Source organism: Artemia sp. Qi Xiang Cuo, chromosome 4 (assembly GCF_049724085.1).
Source record: "Artemia sp. Qi Xiang Cuo chromosome 4, ASM4972408v1, whole genome shotgun sequence".
In the NCBI taxonomy this organism is placed as follows: Eukaryota; Metazoa; Arthropoda; class Branchiopoda; order Anostraca; family Artemiidae; genus Artemia; species Artemia sp. Qi Xiang Cuo.
In genome coordinates, this window is record NC_142797.1 from 76,808,634 (window position 1) to 76,825,560 (window position 16,927).

The 16,927-nt window shown below is 35.4% G+C and overlaps 1 protein-coding gene across 1 annotated transcript in view; it reads right to left on the bottom strand.

Annotated features, from left to right (window-relative positions):
* Positions 1–5,144: 5,144 nt before the first annotated feature.
* The window catches only part of LOC148953450 (uncharacterized), a 165,073-nt gene continuing 153,290 nt past the window's right edge, over positions 5,145–16,927 (bottom strand). The window contains exons 8-9 of the mRNA XM_089087964.1: positions 11,879–12,661; positions 5,145–5,496 (exon numbers count right to left, since the gene is read on the bottom strand). Of these exons, the coding sequence (XP_088944090.1) occupies positions 5,222–5,496; positions 11,879–12,661 (1,058 nt within the window). The 3' untranslated portion in view covers positions 5,145–5,221. The remainder of the gene's footprint in view (positions 5,497–11,878; positions 12,662–16,927) is intronic.

Here is a 16,927-nt window from a genome sequence, read left to right on the forward strand (position 1 = left end):
TTTCTCATTTTTTGGAGGAGGGGGGAGTTTCAGACCATGAAGAACCAGGGTCACATCCCATAATATATGTGAAAATATCATTACCATATCTTTTTGTGGGGGACCACATAGGGCAAGGGGCGAGATCTCATAAGTTTTGAATTGAAGTATCAATAATAATTGTTTTGTTAGAGGGGGTTCATTTACAGATCCAAGGAGTATTTAGGTCCAGGGGTTAACTTCCCATAAATCTTGGATTTTTCCCGTTGTTTTCTTCTTTTTTGAGGAGGAAGGCTATTCATACCATAGGTAGCCTGGACTAGGGAAGTTGTACCGATCCCGAAGTTTTGTTATCTTATCTTTGTGCTATTTTCTGCAAAATGGTAATGTCAAACTGTTGATTAAATACATTTGGAGAAAAGACTATGTAGGGGGGAGGAATCGGTCTATATGCCCTCTTATCTGTTTGAGTCTTAAAAAGGGAACTAGAACTCTCAATTTTATATCAAATGAGTTTCCTCTGTACTTTATACTACAACTCCTTCAGTAAAGACATTGTGCCGAAAACGGTACGATTGTACCGCGTTGGCAACACTGGTCGTAACACACACTCAATATAGACAAAAATACATTTTCAGATTTTCAGCAGTTTCCACTATACATATCATTTTTTGATTCTAGAAATTGGTTCGACTTCAGGTTGGCATTTAACCGTAATCAAACAGTTCGTGGTTACAAACTATAAGTAAGGAGTGAGCCGGCTCAATGGTAACCGAAACTCTAAAAAAACGGAATTTTGATACCAATAGATACATCAACAGAATCAAATTTTAATTTTGATTTCAAAAATATAGGTTTCATCAAGTTTAATCTTACCCCTTAAAAGTTACGTGCCTGAGGAAAATTTGGCTGAATTTCAAAAAAAGGGGGAAAGACCCCCTAAAAACTATAGAACCTTAATGAAAATCACTCAGGGTATCATATTCAGGGTATCAGAGAACCCTACTGTAGAGGTTTCAAGCTCTTGTCTACAAAAATGTGGAATTTTCGATTTTTTGCCAGAAGAAAGATCACGGATGCGTGTTTATTTGTTTTTTTTTTGTTTTCATTGGAACGGAAATTAAAAGTTCTAGTGCCCTTTTTAAGTGACCAAAAAAAAACGGAAGGCAACTAGCCCCCTCCCACCCTCATTTTTTTCTCAAAGTCACCCAATTAAAATTCTGAGACCACTATTTTGTTCAGCATAGTCGAAAATCTAATAAATATGTCTTTTAGGATGACTTAATCCCCCACAGTTCCCGGGGGAAGGGCTGCTAGTTATGAACTTTGCCCATTGTTTACATATGGTATTGATTATTAGGAGGTATACAGACGTTTTCAGGAAAGATTTTTTTCTGGTGGGGGGGGGGAAGGATGGAGGAGAGGGTTACTTGGTAGAATATTTCTGGGGAGGATGTTTATTTGGGGTAAGGGACATTTCTATTAAGCGGGTGCCGAATTTCCAAGCATTATTTAAAAAACGATCAGAAATTAAATTAAAAAAAATAAGTTTTTTCAACTGAAAGTAAGAAGCAACATTAGAACTTAAAACAAACATAAATTATTACGTATATGAGGGGTTCTCCCCCAAGTCAGTACCTCACTCTTTACGCTGCAGTTTTTTAGTGCTTTCAAAAGAGCTATCTATTCTAATTAAACGACCTTTGTGACTCAGGGGTTTGTGAATAAAATTTTTTTTTTAATTTTAACATAAAGAGCGTGGTATTGACTAAGGGGAGAATCCCCTCATATACGTAATAAAATGTACGTAATAAAAAAAAAAACAATAAAAAAAACGAGCGATACGGCACGATAGTAATCGAAACTTTTAAAAACGGAATTTTGGTGTTAATAAATGTATCAAAAGAATGGGCTTATAATGTTGATCCTAAATATATAAATTTTAATAAGTTTAGTATTAGGCTACTCATCAAAAGCAACGAGCCTGAGAAAATTTACTTGATTTTTTAAATAGGGGGAAACATCCCCTACGAGTGAAAGAATTTTAATGAAAATCACACCGTCAGATTCAGCATATCAAAAACCCTATTACATAGGTTTCAAGCTCATATCTGCAAAAATCTGCAACTTTGTATTTTTTCCCAGAAGAAAAATATACGAATATAGAAGTTCGTTACGTAAGTTAATTTGTAAATTACGTCAGAACCAAATTTAGAGACAGCCTCTTAGCAAAAGAAAAGTAAAATTTTTATGCAAATTTTGCTTACTTTTTCAATGACGGTGAGCCGAAATAAAAGCTGCATTAACTAAATACGATCAGAAATTAAATAAAAAAAAAAGTTTTTTAAACTGAAAGTAAGGAGCGACATTAAAACTTAAAACGAAAAGGAATTATTACGTATATGAAAGGGGCTGCCCCTCCTCAACGCCTCGCTCTTTACGCTAAAGTTTGACTTGGTCTCATAAATTTATTTTTTAAAACAATAAAAAAATTTAGCGTAAAGAGCGAGGCGTTGAGGAGGGGACAGCCCCTTTCATATACGGAATAATTTCTGTTCGTTTTAAGTTTTAATGTCGCTCCTTACGTTCAGTTTAAAAAACTTGTTTTTTTTTATTTAATACTCTACAGAAATCGGCTTTTTTTCTGTCTTCATAAGACACACTCCTCCGCACATATTGACAAAGTTTGGTCCTTTCCATCAGTTAGTAGTTGTTTGACAAAAATGAAATTTAAAAAAAGTTTTGAATTAAGTCATGGTTCTGTATTCTCTATTTATCTGTTTACACTGTTCTGTGTTTATCTGTTCTTTCCGTCTTTATTAATCTTCATCTATTAACTAAAAGCATGGAAAAAAATCTTAGTTAAACTTCAGTTTCAGAATCTTCGGTCTTCACTGAAACCTGTAGAAATACAATCAAGGGAGAACAATGCTCTCGTTATTTACACATGAGCATTAGGTTGAATGTATCATAGATGTTATATATTTCATTATTCAGATAAGAGAATATAAGCACTTGCAGCATAAACTACTAGACTAAAAATAGTCCTTTTCCTAACTAGTTAAATTTTCTTCGGAAGTATAGATAAATTATTCATTCTAATTTTAACAATATAATAATAAAAAAGACCTCCTTACTTATGAGACTAAGTACAATTTTGGAGCTCTAAATGTGGAAACACCGAACACTTTCAAAAAAAGCAAATCTTATCATTAACTGCCGAGCAGTGACCCATAGTAAAAAGACGTTTAATCTGCTTCAACATAAAGTTTTCTACTTTCTAATACATTCATGTTCTAAACAAAGTTTCTTTTCTTTTTTTAATATAATTCTGTTCTTCGCGAGAACACCATAGACGCAGAAATGAAAATCTTATTTTCAGTGTTTTTTCCTTCTTATTCTATTCTTTTATTTTAAAATATGGGCTGCTCTAAGTTAGCATACAAATTTAACAATAAATTCAGCAGAAACTGCTCTCTAATCTTTTTCTGTCATTGCACCTACTTGTCCATACATATTGACAACCTTTGGTACTTTCCATCAGTTGGTAGTTGTTTACAAAAGTGAAATTTTCTGAAAATCTTCAATAAAATGATGATTAGGTTTTCCCTTCTTTTTACTCCTAAATTCATGGAGCCACGTATGATTAGATATCAGAAATATCACTAGTTATTTACTGAGATTTTAGAGTACCGTTAGATCTTCTTTTAAAAGGGCCAACAGAGAAACTTTTGGGGATAATGTAATCAGAAAAATCATGTGAAGTCTAAGTACAACTCCGAATGAAGCTGTTCTAAAAATACTGTTCTTGGCATGCCAAACTCAAGAGGATTGGACTGACCTCTTTGCCTCCACTGTCTTATGGGTTGGATGATGGGTGGTAGAACACGAAAAAGCTCAGCAGAAGGAGAAAAATTTTTTAGAATCGCAGAAAACAGCCATCGACACTACTTCCAACCTCTCACTGACAGATGAGATTGTTCAAAGCAACAACCAAATTTGCCCTATTAGTGCAATTCTAGATCTCTTTTAGTTGTGGCAATAAATTTTGTGGATCACCAGAATGCAGTGGGTATCCATATTTGACCATAGGTCTGGTGCAGGAATAATAAATCGGGATTATCAAGTAGAGTGACCGAAATCTTTTGCAGTGAAGAGTTCCCTTCCCTTTTTTATTGCAAGAGGCTCTCATCCTATTAAGGTTAGTTTTCAACAAAATTTGTGGACAAGTGAATTGTGATGAGACAAAGCTCGTCTACTTTCTTTATGCCTTTGTTCATGATGATTAACTTGGGGTGTAAAAATGTTACCTGTGATTGGAAAAGCATCAGTTCCTTTATTTTCGATGCATTTAAACTGATATCCCAGGCACTGGACAACTCTTCAATTAGCAAACGCTCCGTCTGTAGGGGTAAGAAGGCTTGAATTAGCTTATCGGATCACAACATGTTTTGTGACGTCATTTGTAATGTTTTGCAGAGAGCGTGCAAGGTTTCTCACATATCATTTATGCAGAAAACCAAAAGTTTTTATCCTCCTACATTTATCGTTGTCTACGAAGAAAAAAAATCATTTTTCCTACACTTCAGTTACCGTAGAATTATACCGAAACTGGCCTCTATTTTGTTCTATTTTCAAAGCTACTATTCATTCACATATTTGACAGCCTTTGATCTATACTACCAGTTGGTAGTTGTTTAAAAAGGGCTACTTTTCATAAAACCTTGAATAAATAGATTGTTTCCTCTTTTTTCCTCCTACATTCATATTCGTCTGTCACCAAAAAGTATGAAATGTAATTCTTAGCTCTTCTTGAGTTTTAGAAACTTTTATTTTTGTTCAGATGCATGTAAATAAAATTGAGGCTTAAAAATGTTGTTGGTAGTTACGTATGTTTATATTGGCGTAACGTATCTAGTTATTATGTATTTGGTTACTCAGATATGAAAGGAAGAACTTGCTACATGTTCTCATAACAAAAAATATTCATTTTGGTATCTTATTTTTATTACTTCAGATGCATATTACCTCTAGCAAGATAATAAAAAAAATTCTTATATAAACCTAGAAATTGGTATCTTGTGCACAGTTAGGTCTAATTGGGTGAAAAGACAAGCTTCTATTAAGACAATTTAATCACTCAAATAAATTAACAAAGGATTCAATAAACAGCAGAAAATACAAAGACTATACTTTCAGATAACAATGAGGTACCTTCGTTTTAAATAAACCGACTTTTATATTACTGCAGTTCTTCCCAGTCATTTGTCCTTCCTAATTTTTCAATAATACTGGTGAAAAATTCATTTTCTCTGATTTTGATAAGAGTTTTCAAAATCTCATGGTCTTCATTAACAGACAACAAATGGCTATTGAATGACCTTTTCCTTCCAAAGCCACTAAATAAGAATTGAATTAAATTGAAGAAGACTGTGACAATAGCTAATGGTCCAAAGAAAAGGATGTTGAATATTGCTTGCAATATTCTTTGGAGAAGAGACGAAGGCGGTGCTGGTGCTGCAACGAAAAATAAATGTTAGTTCTGGACCCACATACACTTATTAAAAAACTAACATTCATTCATAACAGCTTGCCGGCTGAGTAAGTTTGGCCTCATTGTCAAGATAATTTATAAAGACTACTACCTTAGACCGAACAAGAAGACTAAAACCGATGATTATTAATCACACATTCGTTCAAGATTCTTCTAGGATATAAAAATTACTTTAATAGAAATTTCTAAATTCTTGATTTTAATATTTACAGTCAATGGTAAATAGTTACAGTCCTTGATAAGTGTGTGAACATTACATTGAGAGATTCATTACTTTTCTCTAGAATATATGTCTATAAATATTAAGCAATTTGGATTGCAATACTATTTATCATGATTGCAGCAGTAGCTGAAACCTATTAAAGAGCCAATCACAGCCAAAAAGCTTAAAAACAACAGCTTAAATTACATGACCAAAAGCATAAAAACATGTTTTGAGAAAAAATGCCATCTGACAATGAATCAAGAATGGCAACTACTGTTTCTGTTAATCTTAAAAGTAAAAGTTTACTGCGAAAATAAATTTATGTTGATTTCTAAAGAGTGTCTGAAACCCCTCGAAAATGGTTTAGGATTGAAATAAAACTACAGCCTTGGAGACATGGTTGAGAACCGTGTGTAGAAAAATTACAGGCTTCGACCTAGAAAAATGAGAAAAATGCCTTCTTTGCATGGGTACCACTGATATATCTCCCTTTTTTCACTGTTTTCTTTTTCTACTAGGGCTAGAGGGTGACAAGAACATTATAAAGAGATGTTTAGTATCTCCTTTGAACGGAAATTGAAGTGTCTTTTTAAATTGATAAAAAATATTAAAAGGGCAGCTACCCCCCTCCCCAAAAGTCCCCTCTCCCTCAAATTTGTCTGATCAAAATTTTGAGTTAGCCATATTTTCAGCATTGTTAAAAGGTCCAGTAGCTCTGTTTATGGGGATAATGGGACCTTCTTTAGTACATGAGGGCATATTTTTAGATCTTAGGAGGCCTACTGAAGATCCAGCTCTTTGTTCATTTGATCAACAAACTTTGTTCATTTGATGTCGTAACCGACCGGAGGTTAATCCTTCGGTGGGTTACGACAATTTCCGCTTTAACAAAAGTGAAAAACATGCACTTACAATAAAGTTGAATTTTTGATTTACTCGGCCGGGAGACATCCTACAAGGAAACAAACTACACCATTAGAAAACTTGAAAAAAATAACTCTGGTTAAGTCCGTAACTCCATTTTGACTAGGGGTGTCAGTTTTGACATTCTTGCCTTCACAATGCGATTATTCCTATCAAATCTAAGGTAGATAAGGTCTCTTTTGGGGCAGAGGAGCCCTTTTGGGATCCATGGATGATGGACAGTTTGCTCAACGGAGAACTTGTTGGCCAGTTGTGACCCTGTTACCGAGATTTTGCTTCTCTGATATGGATTCCTTAGGGGATACTCTCTCCCATTTACTTCATAGTTAACCCTAACCACTATTATTGCTGCATCGTTCGTTGAGATTCTTACCTGATTTCCCTGTACCCCTATCGTTTTCACTGGCCTTTGTATTTACAGCCATACATTATTTCAAATTATGCCAATGGATAATTCGTGTTTTAATGCAGATGTGGTGTTTTTTCAGCTGATGGAGACTAAGACGTTAGTTCAGTTCTTGAAGACTGGCATCATCAAAAATCATTAAATGTGCCAGTACCTAATTCTACCGTAAATTCGTGAGAGCAAGACATTTTTTATTAAATCTTGCTAAGAACGATCGTTTTCTGCTGATTTTCTGGACTTTAATTTTCCAAACCTCACGCGGATGCCTTTATGATCCAGACTAGGGTTGTTCTGCAGTGGACAGGTGGGGCGGGTGAAAGATCAGGGGCCAAGCTGTGAAAGCAGTAGTACAGACGCTGATGAAAGAAAGAAGTCAAATGGATATTATAAAGTTGAAGTACATTGGGATGGACCAGTGTGGCACGTGGGTTGTCATTTACCTTTTCTCAATTTCATTTTCCTAGATTTGCTTATAATATAATTTTCAATTGCAAGCTCTACTCTCGTCGTCAAAGCAGCCATTTCGCAAAAGAAAACAAGCTGATTGGACTACAATTCTGTATTAGTCCTCACACGGGCTGGCTAAATTTTAGGCCATTGATTCTTAATATATGCTTACGGCAAATTCAATTGAGGGGCTTGGTAAATTAGATTGGCCCAAGTCACCCTGAGTCATGCCCCAAGTGCCAAGATTCTTTTATGTGTTAAAAAATCATGTTTTAGTTTGTTCTGAGAGTCCGTTTTGAGACTCTGTTTAGACAGTCTGTTTTCAGAATTTATGTATATGTTTTGCTGGAGTGACATTTGGATGAACGTGGTTGTTCTTAATTTTGGTATTCTATTTTTATTTAATTTTTTAGACCAAAAGTCGAAATTATTTCTAATAAATGAGCTCAAATACATTTATTTACAAAAACAAGCAGTCAAAAAATCATAGGATAAGACGAATATTTTTCTATATTTAAGTTTGTAAAACTATGGGTCAGTATAACTTTAGGCTTTTAGTGAGTTTCAAGTGAGTTATTTTCTGTAACCATATAAGATTATTTTCCCCAAAGCTAGGCAGGGTAGGAACAGAGTTCGCGAGGAAATACTGTCATTAATATATCGACAGGGGGGTCCGTTTACCCTTCAAAGAGATAGCTAGAGATATTACTGGTGACCCACGTTGTGGCCTCATTGGCTCAGAGTTTGGCCTTTTTGATCGTTCGATTACGTTACCATACCCAGTGAAACCACCACTGGCGCTGGTGTGGTGTTAGAGGGATCAAGTAGCTGGTAGCCCCAAGGCAACCAGTACAAAAAAATGGTGCCAGCATTGGCCCCAGATATAATTGTGGTACCAGCGATGGTCTACAATAAAATAAACACTATAAAACTATTTGTAATGTATAGAGAAAAATCATAGTACTAAAAACCTATTTGGGTTTATTTGTTATATTTTTCTAGTTGTCAGGTTACATTGCAAATTTTTCTTGTTTATTGCTATTCCACACCTGTATGTCTAAAGTGTTTTAGTATTTAGCAGGAGGGGGGGGGGATTTCAAGTGAAATAAGTTACAGATACAAAAATTTTCCCTTATATTTTGAAAACCTTGAAAATCTTCTTTTGAAGAACAGTTACTTCTAGAATGCAAAGAAAATTGATGCGTGGTAAAAATTATAGAGATTATTTCTTTAGGTCCATTTCATTTTTAATATAGAAGACCATACTTTCTTATCTGCTCTGCATGACATTAAGCTGATTTAAAACGTTCGACTTAAACCAATATAGGTTCCAATGTTGGAATACTCAGATAGTTCCGTAATGAATTATCGTTCTCAATGGGTAAACTTATATTGTTTTGTAATGTGTGGGTAATAAACTTCGTGTAGTAAGCTTGACGTTTCGCACGAATAATTAGCTAGTTCCATATAAATATGGTTCATATTTCTGATAGTACAAGGACATAACAAATAAGCAGAACTTGGTAATTGCTTATTGATTTTTCCATTACAATGGATCTTTGAACCTACAATGGATATACATAATTTATTATTACAAGGGATTTTTCAACATAACCTCCTTCAGTCAAAGATCACTTTTCCATGTTAGGTTTCCATCCGATTAGAGTACTAATCTTAGGGAAATTTAGAGATGCGTTCAACCTTCTTAAACGTCCACAAGTACAGCTCCTTCACAGTCATAGAAAACAGTTGCAATAACCATGTTGGCAAAAATCTCAAGTATTTTTGGAATGACCCTCGTATTATTGCATTTTGCGGTACAAGGAAGGTAAATTTGGACCCAGAAGCAAGAGTTGAAAATAAGGATGACAAACGTGTAAAATTGTTTTGGTAGCTCATTATAAATAAATAATCGAAACTTCTATGGTTCGAAGTCAGATTATACGGTATAATTCACAAAACGTTTTGATAGATACAGAAATCATACTCAGGTTTTGAAACCTTGAAAATCTTCTTTAGGAAAGTAATTACTTCTAGAATACCAGGAAATTTGGCGCGGGATTGGCGCGACACCAATCTTAAAAGCTAATTCGTAGTATCCAGTCTATTTTTAACGTTTTCTATTTTTAGTGTGTGGTCTATTTTTAGCGTATTTGGTTTCTTAATAGTTCGCAAAATTCGAAACTACACTGGATGAATCAGGGAGATTTAACCTATAAATTATTTGTATTCCTTATCCAGGAACAGTTGAATACTAAACTTAGAGAGTTTAATATTTGACAGTCTAGAAGATAGATGGAAAAAATTTAGGAAAACAATTTGTTTTCCTTGGATAAAATTGCCGAGGATCTGGATGATGCAGCTAGACGGCATAATAGTACAATATTGTACTGGCATGTTAATAAATTGAGAGGGAGTAGTAAGTCTGGAGTTATCTCAGTTAAAGAAAGGAAAGGGGCCACAATTAGTGAATAGGAAAGGGTTAAACTGAGGTAGGCAGAACATTCCGAGAATAAGCTAAACTGAGACAGAGTTGCGGGAAAAGATATATAGGAAAATAAAAAAGATTGTGATAGCTTGGTTGTGATGGAATATTTGTTTTGTGAGGAAGAATTATCGACACTACTGAAAGGATTAAAAAATAATAAGGCCCCAGGTGCTGATACTGTGTTAAATGAGTTTCTTAAATATTGTGGCTCCGATGATAGAAATATTAAGTTTTTGAAGATTATGAATATGATTTTTCAAAAAGGACTAGTACCAAGCCATTTTAAACAACTGTATAGGAATAATGATAAGAGTGAGTGTGTTCACTATCAAGGAATTGCCCTGTTCTCTGTAGGTAGCAAATTACTTAGTAATACTACACTTTTTAAACTGAAAGATGCTGAAGACAAATGGATAAGAGAAGAACAGTGGAGTTTTAGAAAGGGTAGAGGACGTGTTGACTGAACTTTTATTCTTAGGTAAATATTCAAGAAGTGCCTGAGTTATCGAACACCTTCTGTCCTCAGTTTCATAGATTATGAGAAAGTTTTCGATTCTGTTGATAGAAGAGCTTTAGTGAAGGTCTTATCCTTGTATGGTATACCATACAAATACATTAAATTGATTAGTGGTATTAAGAGGACAACGCTACTGCGGTTAAGGCAGGAAATGAGGTTAGCAGTTGGTTTCTTATTAAATCAGGAGTTAATCAGGGTTGGGTTCTATCCCTCTTTATATGGATTATTTTGATGGACTTTGTCTTAAGGAGCACAAGAAAGGCAATGGGAGATCACGGAATAAAATTGGGAGGATAAACTTCCCTGGATTTATATTATGATGATGATTTAAGCACCCTAGATGAAAGTGGGCCAAAAATGAATGAGCCTTTAGAGGTTTTGCGAGTTCGGGGTGCTAGAATAGGTTTGAACATTAATGTTAAGAAGACTAAGTCACCAAGGCTAGGAGTAAGTGACGATTAAAAGGTGACTTTGCCTAACGAAAGGATTGATCAGGTGGACAGCTATACTTAACTTGGTATTATTATTTGTAAAGACAGTTGGGGCAGTGAAAAATTTAAAAGAAGAATAGCCAAAGCTCAGGGTTTTGTTTTCACAGTTGAAAAAGGTTTGGAAGAATAGGAAGATAAGTCTGCATATATTGGAAGCTACAGTGATGACCGTGGTCAACTATAGTTCTAAGTCATTGGTGCGGTGCAGTAGATGAATGTTTGCTAAATGTTTTCCAGAGAAATTACCAACGGATTTTTATGTTTACCCGGTTGACTGACCGTATTGCCTACAGTAGGCCTTACGAAGAGTGCGACTCAATCCCGCTTTTTAGGGCTATAATGAGGGAAATATTGAAATGGCTTGGGCACGTTCTGCAGATGAAGGATAAGAGATTGTCAAAGATTGTTCTTTTTGGCCAGCTCTGTAGGGCTAGATTGAAAAACAGGTTGTCCACGGATGGGGTGGGAGGGTGTCATAAAGAAAGATTTAAGGGAAATGAAAACTCTCTGGGAGGGTGTAAAGAGCAAAGCTTTAAATTGATAGGGATGGAGAAGGAGCGTGCCTACCTGTATTGGCTTCAGGCGACTCGATTTGGCGTTTAGTTGTTAGCAGTAGTAGTAATTGATAGCATTAAAATATTTGAAATTTCTGAAGAATATATTCCGCATACTACAGAAAAGTTTTTTTTCTAACCCCCATATATCCCCATAGGGTTCATAGTTTCTAACGATTCTTGCACACTAAAACCCACAATAAGATGATTATGTCCGTTTTAAATACATATGATTATAGGTTTATCAAGGTCTTACAACTAAAATTTAAATGAAGCAAGACAAAAAAGTATAAAACAAAAAAAAATTGCTTACCTTCTGAAGTAGTTATCACGGGCAGAGTCACTACTTCTGGTACTGTTGTTGTCACGGGAGTTATGATAAGAGTTGCAGTTGTTATTGGAGTTGTAGGAGTGGTCGTAGTAGTTGGTGTATTTGTCACTGACGTTGTGGTAGGAGTGGTAGTAATTGTAGATATGGTAGTAGGAGTAGTGGTTGGAGTAGTAGTAGTAGGAGTCGTACATGTAGGACAAGAAGTGCAAGCTGATGAACAAAATGTGCAAGTACAAATAGGATTTCCAGTTGAGGTGGTTGTCACAGGTGTTGTCGTAGGAGTCGTTGAGGTAGTTGACGTAGTAGTAGGAGTAGTTGTTGTTGTAGAAGATGTTGTTGTAGGAGTTGTTGTTGTAGGAGTTGTTGTTGTAGGAGTTGTTGTTGTAGGAGTTGTTGTTGTAAGAGTTGTTGTTGTAGGAGTTGTTGTTGTTGTAGACGTCGTTGTTGGAGTTGTTGTAGACGTAGTTGTTGGAGTTGTTGTTGTAGGACTTGTAGTCGTAGTAGTTGGGGTGGTTGTCACAGATGTTGTTGTTGGAGTTGTTGTTGTAGAAATTGTAGTCGTGGAAGATGTTGTCGTAGGGGATGTAGTAGTGGAGGATGTTGTTGTAGTTGGAGTTGTTGTTGTTGTTTGAGACCTAGTTGTAGGAGTTGTTGTTGTAGTAGGAGAAGTAGTTGTAGGAGTTGTAGTTTTAATATTCGAAGTAGAAGTTGAAGTTGAGTCCGAAGTTTTTGCTATAGTGGTAGAAGATTTGGCAAGTTCGTCAGCTAAAAAAATAAAATATATTAGACTGAAAACTTTTCAAGTATAAGAAAACTTTACCTCATAAACATAAAATGTATGTATTTTATTTTTAGGTTCGAAATGTATCTCTTACGAAAAACAAAGTTTTTCAGAGAAAATAAGATAGCTGCATGCAACCAAAGACGAGCAGATATAAGGAAAAAAAAAATTTAAAGTTAAAGCGAACAGAATTTACTATTAATAGAGACCCTAGAATAAGGCCGAAACTACGACAAATTTGATAAACTTTAAATGAACAAAAATTACGGCAAACAGGAGTAGGACAAATAGTCCCTTAGCGTTCTAAAAGCCAAAGTGTCATTTGCTTTATTGAACAGTTTTTATTTCGCTTAATGTGTTTTTATTTGTCATATCATACATAGAAAAGAAATAAAATCATCATATTAATCAACAACTACGGAAAATTGAATGAATGTTTAATATACAATGATGTCCATTCCTGGAAGGCTCAGAAATTTTGGATTTGTTAGGATAAAAAGAAGTTATTAAATATTTTATTTTCAGTAAAGTTTTTTAAGACGCCTTGGCAATTAGATTGCTTAAAAGGTGGAATTCCTATATTTTTTTGTGATAATTTTGATTTGTTTTAAGTTTCAGTTGATTGTTCATTGTAATTTCTGTTCATTTGGAGTGTAAAATATTCACTGATATTGATTTACGTAGGTTTTAGGTTTGAATTAGAATTTCACTTTGTTTTGCTGGTCTTTGGTTTAATAGTGCTCATTACTTTTGTTTGAGAAACTCTCTTAGAAAAAGTTTTTTAAGCTAATTCATATTCTTTTTTAATTTACTTAATTTTTTCGTTGGTTAAGAAAAGGAATTAATTTGTTTTTTCTCGGTTTTTCTGCATAAGAAATAAGATTTTGGCAAGCTATTTGTATTTCCGAAAAATTTTACCGTGTTTTTTAACAATATTTGTAGCCTACTATAGAACTTCGGTTGGATGAGTATGGTGAACGTTATCAACAAATGAATTGACAATGAACAAAATAAATGGCCTCCTAAAAGCCTAAGGTTATACTGAGCCATAATTTTGTAATCTAAAATATAGAAAAATATTGATAGGTAATTTCATAACAAGCATCTTATCATATCATTTTTTGACTACTTGTTTTTGTAAATAAATGTATTTGAGCTCATTTATTAGAAATAGTTTTGACTTTTTGTCTGAAAAATAAAATAAAAATAGAATACCAAAATTAAAAACAACCATATTTGCTTCAGGTTGAGGTCCTATTGACTCCAAAATTTTAATTGATGTGTCTGTACTGCCAGAAATGCTTGCTAGATCAGCAGAAAAAAGGAATATTTCACAATTTTAATCGGGGGCCGGCGTTTAACCCCCCGGCGATTACCTCCCCCTCGGAAAATACCCCCGTGGAAAATAGCCCCCTCCCATGCGAAAAATACCCCTTGGAAAATCCCCCCGGAAAATACCACTCCCCCCGCGGAAGATACCCCCCTGGAAAATACCCCGGTGCAAATACCCCCACGGAAAATACTCCCTGTAAATACCCCCTCCCCCCACCATGGAAAATAGCCCCCCCCCCGGAAAATTCTCCCCGTGTAAAATACCCCCCGTGGAAAATATCTCCCTGTAAATACCCCCCTTCCCCCGGAAAATACCCCCTTGGTGGAAAATAAGAGTCTCCAAATTTCAGATTTGAGGGCAACTATCCCCCCTCTCTCGCCCACTTTTTCCCCAAACACATCCAATCAAATTTTTTAGATATCCATTTTGTTCAGCGTTGTTGATTTCCAGATAGAAATTATGTTTTTGAGGAGAACAATCCCCACACAGTCCTCGGGGCAAGGGTTTTAAGTTATACCCTGGGGGTATATAAGGTTTTTATAGAACGCGTTGTCGTAGAAACTTCAAAAAGGGCTCATTCGATTGGAAATTGAAATGGCTAATGCCCTTTTTATAGTCGAAAGTAATTGGAGGGCAAATAACCCCTCTCTCACGCCCTCCATTTCCCCAGACACAGCCAATCAAAATTTTAAGATATCCATTTTGTTCAACGTAGTCAAAAGTTCTGGAAATTAGGTCTTTTAGGATGAAGCAAGGGTTGTAAGGGTCATTGCAAGGGTTTTAAGTTATGCCCTGGGGGCAAATAAGGTTTTCGTAGAAATTTCAAAAAGGGCGCATTTGATTGGAAATTGAAATTGCCCTTTTTAATAGTCGAAAGTCATAACAATTTAGTCGAAAATGATAAAAATTCAAATGAATGTGCATTGTCAATTTAATATACATAAATAATTTTTATATTAAAATAATTGGGAACAATTTACAAAATGTGAAAGACATCAGTGCATGTTTTAAATATCTAAGGCTGCTTAACGCTGGATAGATAAGAGACTACCAAGCCGTGATAATTGTTTATAGTTGTGTGAATAATCTAGTCCCACAAATTTTTAAGGAGTTCTACCGTTTCAACAGTGATTTCTTGGATTACGATACGAGAAGCTGTGATAATTTGATCGTGGAGCTTAAAAATAGCATGAAATCAGATTTCACTTTAAAGTATCTTGGTCCTTCTGTTTGAAATTCACTTCCTGTGAGCGTTAGGGCGGCTGAACATCTTCCTCAATTTAAAAATAGATTAAATGAGTATTTTGGGGGGAATTGGTTGTTTGTTTTTATTTGTTGTTTAAGGTTTTTTTGGGCAGGGGGGTGGTGTGGGTGGATGGGCTGGGGAGAGGAAGGGGTGGAAGGGCTGGGGGAGGAGTGGGTGAATGGGCTGGAGGGAGGCTGGGAGTTGTATTTGAAGTTGGTTATTGCTCTGGAAGTGTGTGAGTGAAGTTGATTGGCTTAATATTTTTTTCCTTATTATTTGTTTGTGAAATTGATTTATTAGTTTAGGTTGATTTAGGAAGAGTTATGTATGTGATCACTACGCGTTATTAAAAATTAATTTTTTTCCTTAGCCTATGGTTTTCTAATTATATTGGCTTGATTTTTTGTTTATTTGATGAAATAAACCTAAACCTAAAACTATCTATCTAATATGCAGAAAAATTGTACCAAACACATTTTGCATGCAGAGCCGCTATACTTAAACCCCTCCCCTAATTTGCAAATCTATAGCCCAAAATTATTTCAAAAGTAATGAAGAAACTAACGAAAAAACCGCTGTGTTCTCAAGTTTTACATAGCGTAAACTTGAATGAGTGGCGCATAATACACAAGTACCAAAATTCCTTCCCTCTACGGAAATAGAAAAAAACTCAAATAGAATTCTCAAATTAAGAAAGCCTTATTTTTCACGGGGGGGGGGAGTATTTTCGGGGGGTATTTACCGAGGGGTATTTTCCGCGGGGGTATTTTCCACGAGGGGTATTTTCCGCGGGGGTATTTCCCGGGGGGTATTTTCCAGGGGGGTATTTTCTGGGGGGGGGGTGATTTCCGGGGGATATTTTTTGCGGGTTGGGGAGGGAGTATTTTTCGCGGGGGGAGGGTATTTTCTTATTAGTATTTTTTTTTTGGGTGGGGGGGTAATCGCCAGGGGGTAAACCGAGAAACATTTTAATCAATGGCACAAAATTTTCTTGTAACGTTTACTGTCCTTGACAAACTCCCCCTGGTTCTTGAAAGCCAAATTTTAAGATTTACGTGATCCCCCCAATCTATTCTCCCTCAAAGTTCCAACTGGGTCCCTTGAGCCATTAAATTTGTGCTTCAAGTTGTGCTTTGATTTAGTTTAAGATTCCCTAAATATTTCAATTTATTACCCTAAGCCACTCCTGAGATATTATAAATGCATCCTTTTAACAACCTGAGCACATATTGTGAGTTTTGGTTAAGTTTAAAATCTCCTCAGCCTTCCCTGATATTTTTAATTTAATATATATCATTTCTAAAATTTTGCAAATGTGCCATTTTGGCAACATGGAACATCCAACCCCTGCAGATACCCCCTTTTGACATCCTAAAATCAAGCAGTTTGCTTTTGATTAGGTTTAATATTCCTCTCAACATTTGCACCAACGGTCCTAGGAAATCAAGAAAGGGCCCATATGAGCAAAAATTAATAGTTTTAGTGCCAATTTTAAGTAACCAAAAAGATTGTGCCCAGGGAAAATGTCATTTTCTGCCATTTTTGGCACTGAATCACGATTTTGTAGAAAAGAGAGCCAAATTACTATCATTTGACAACTACGATGCAGATAATTTTTTTTGTTTATTTTAATGTCCCACTCAACTCTCCTCGTAACTTTCAACGCAATAA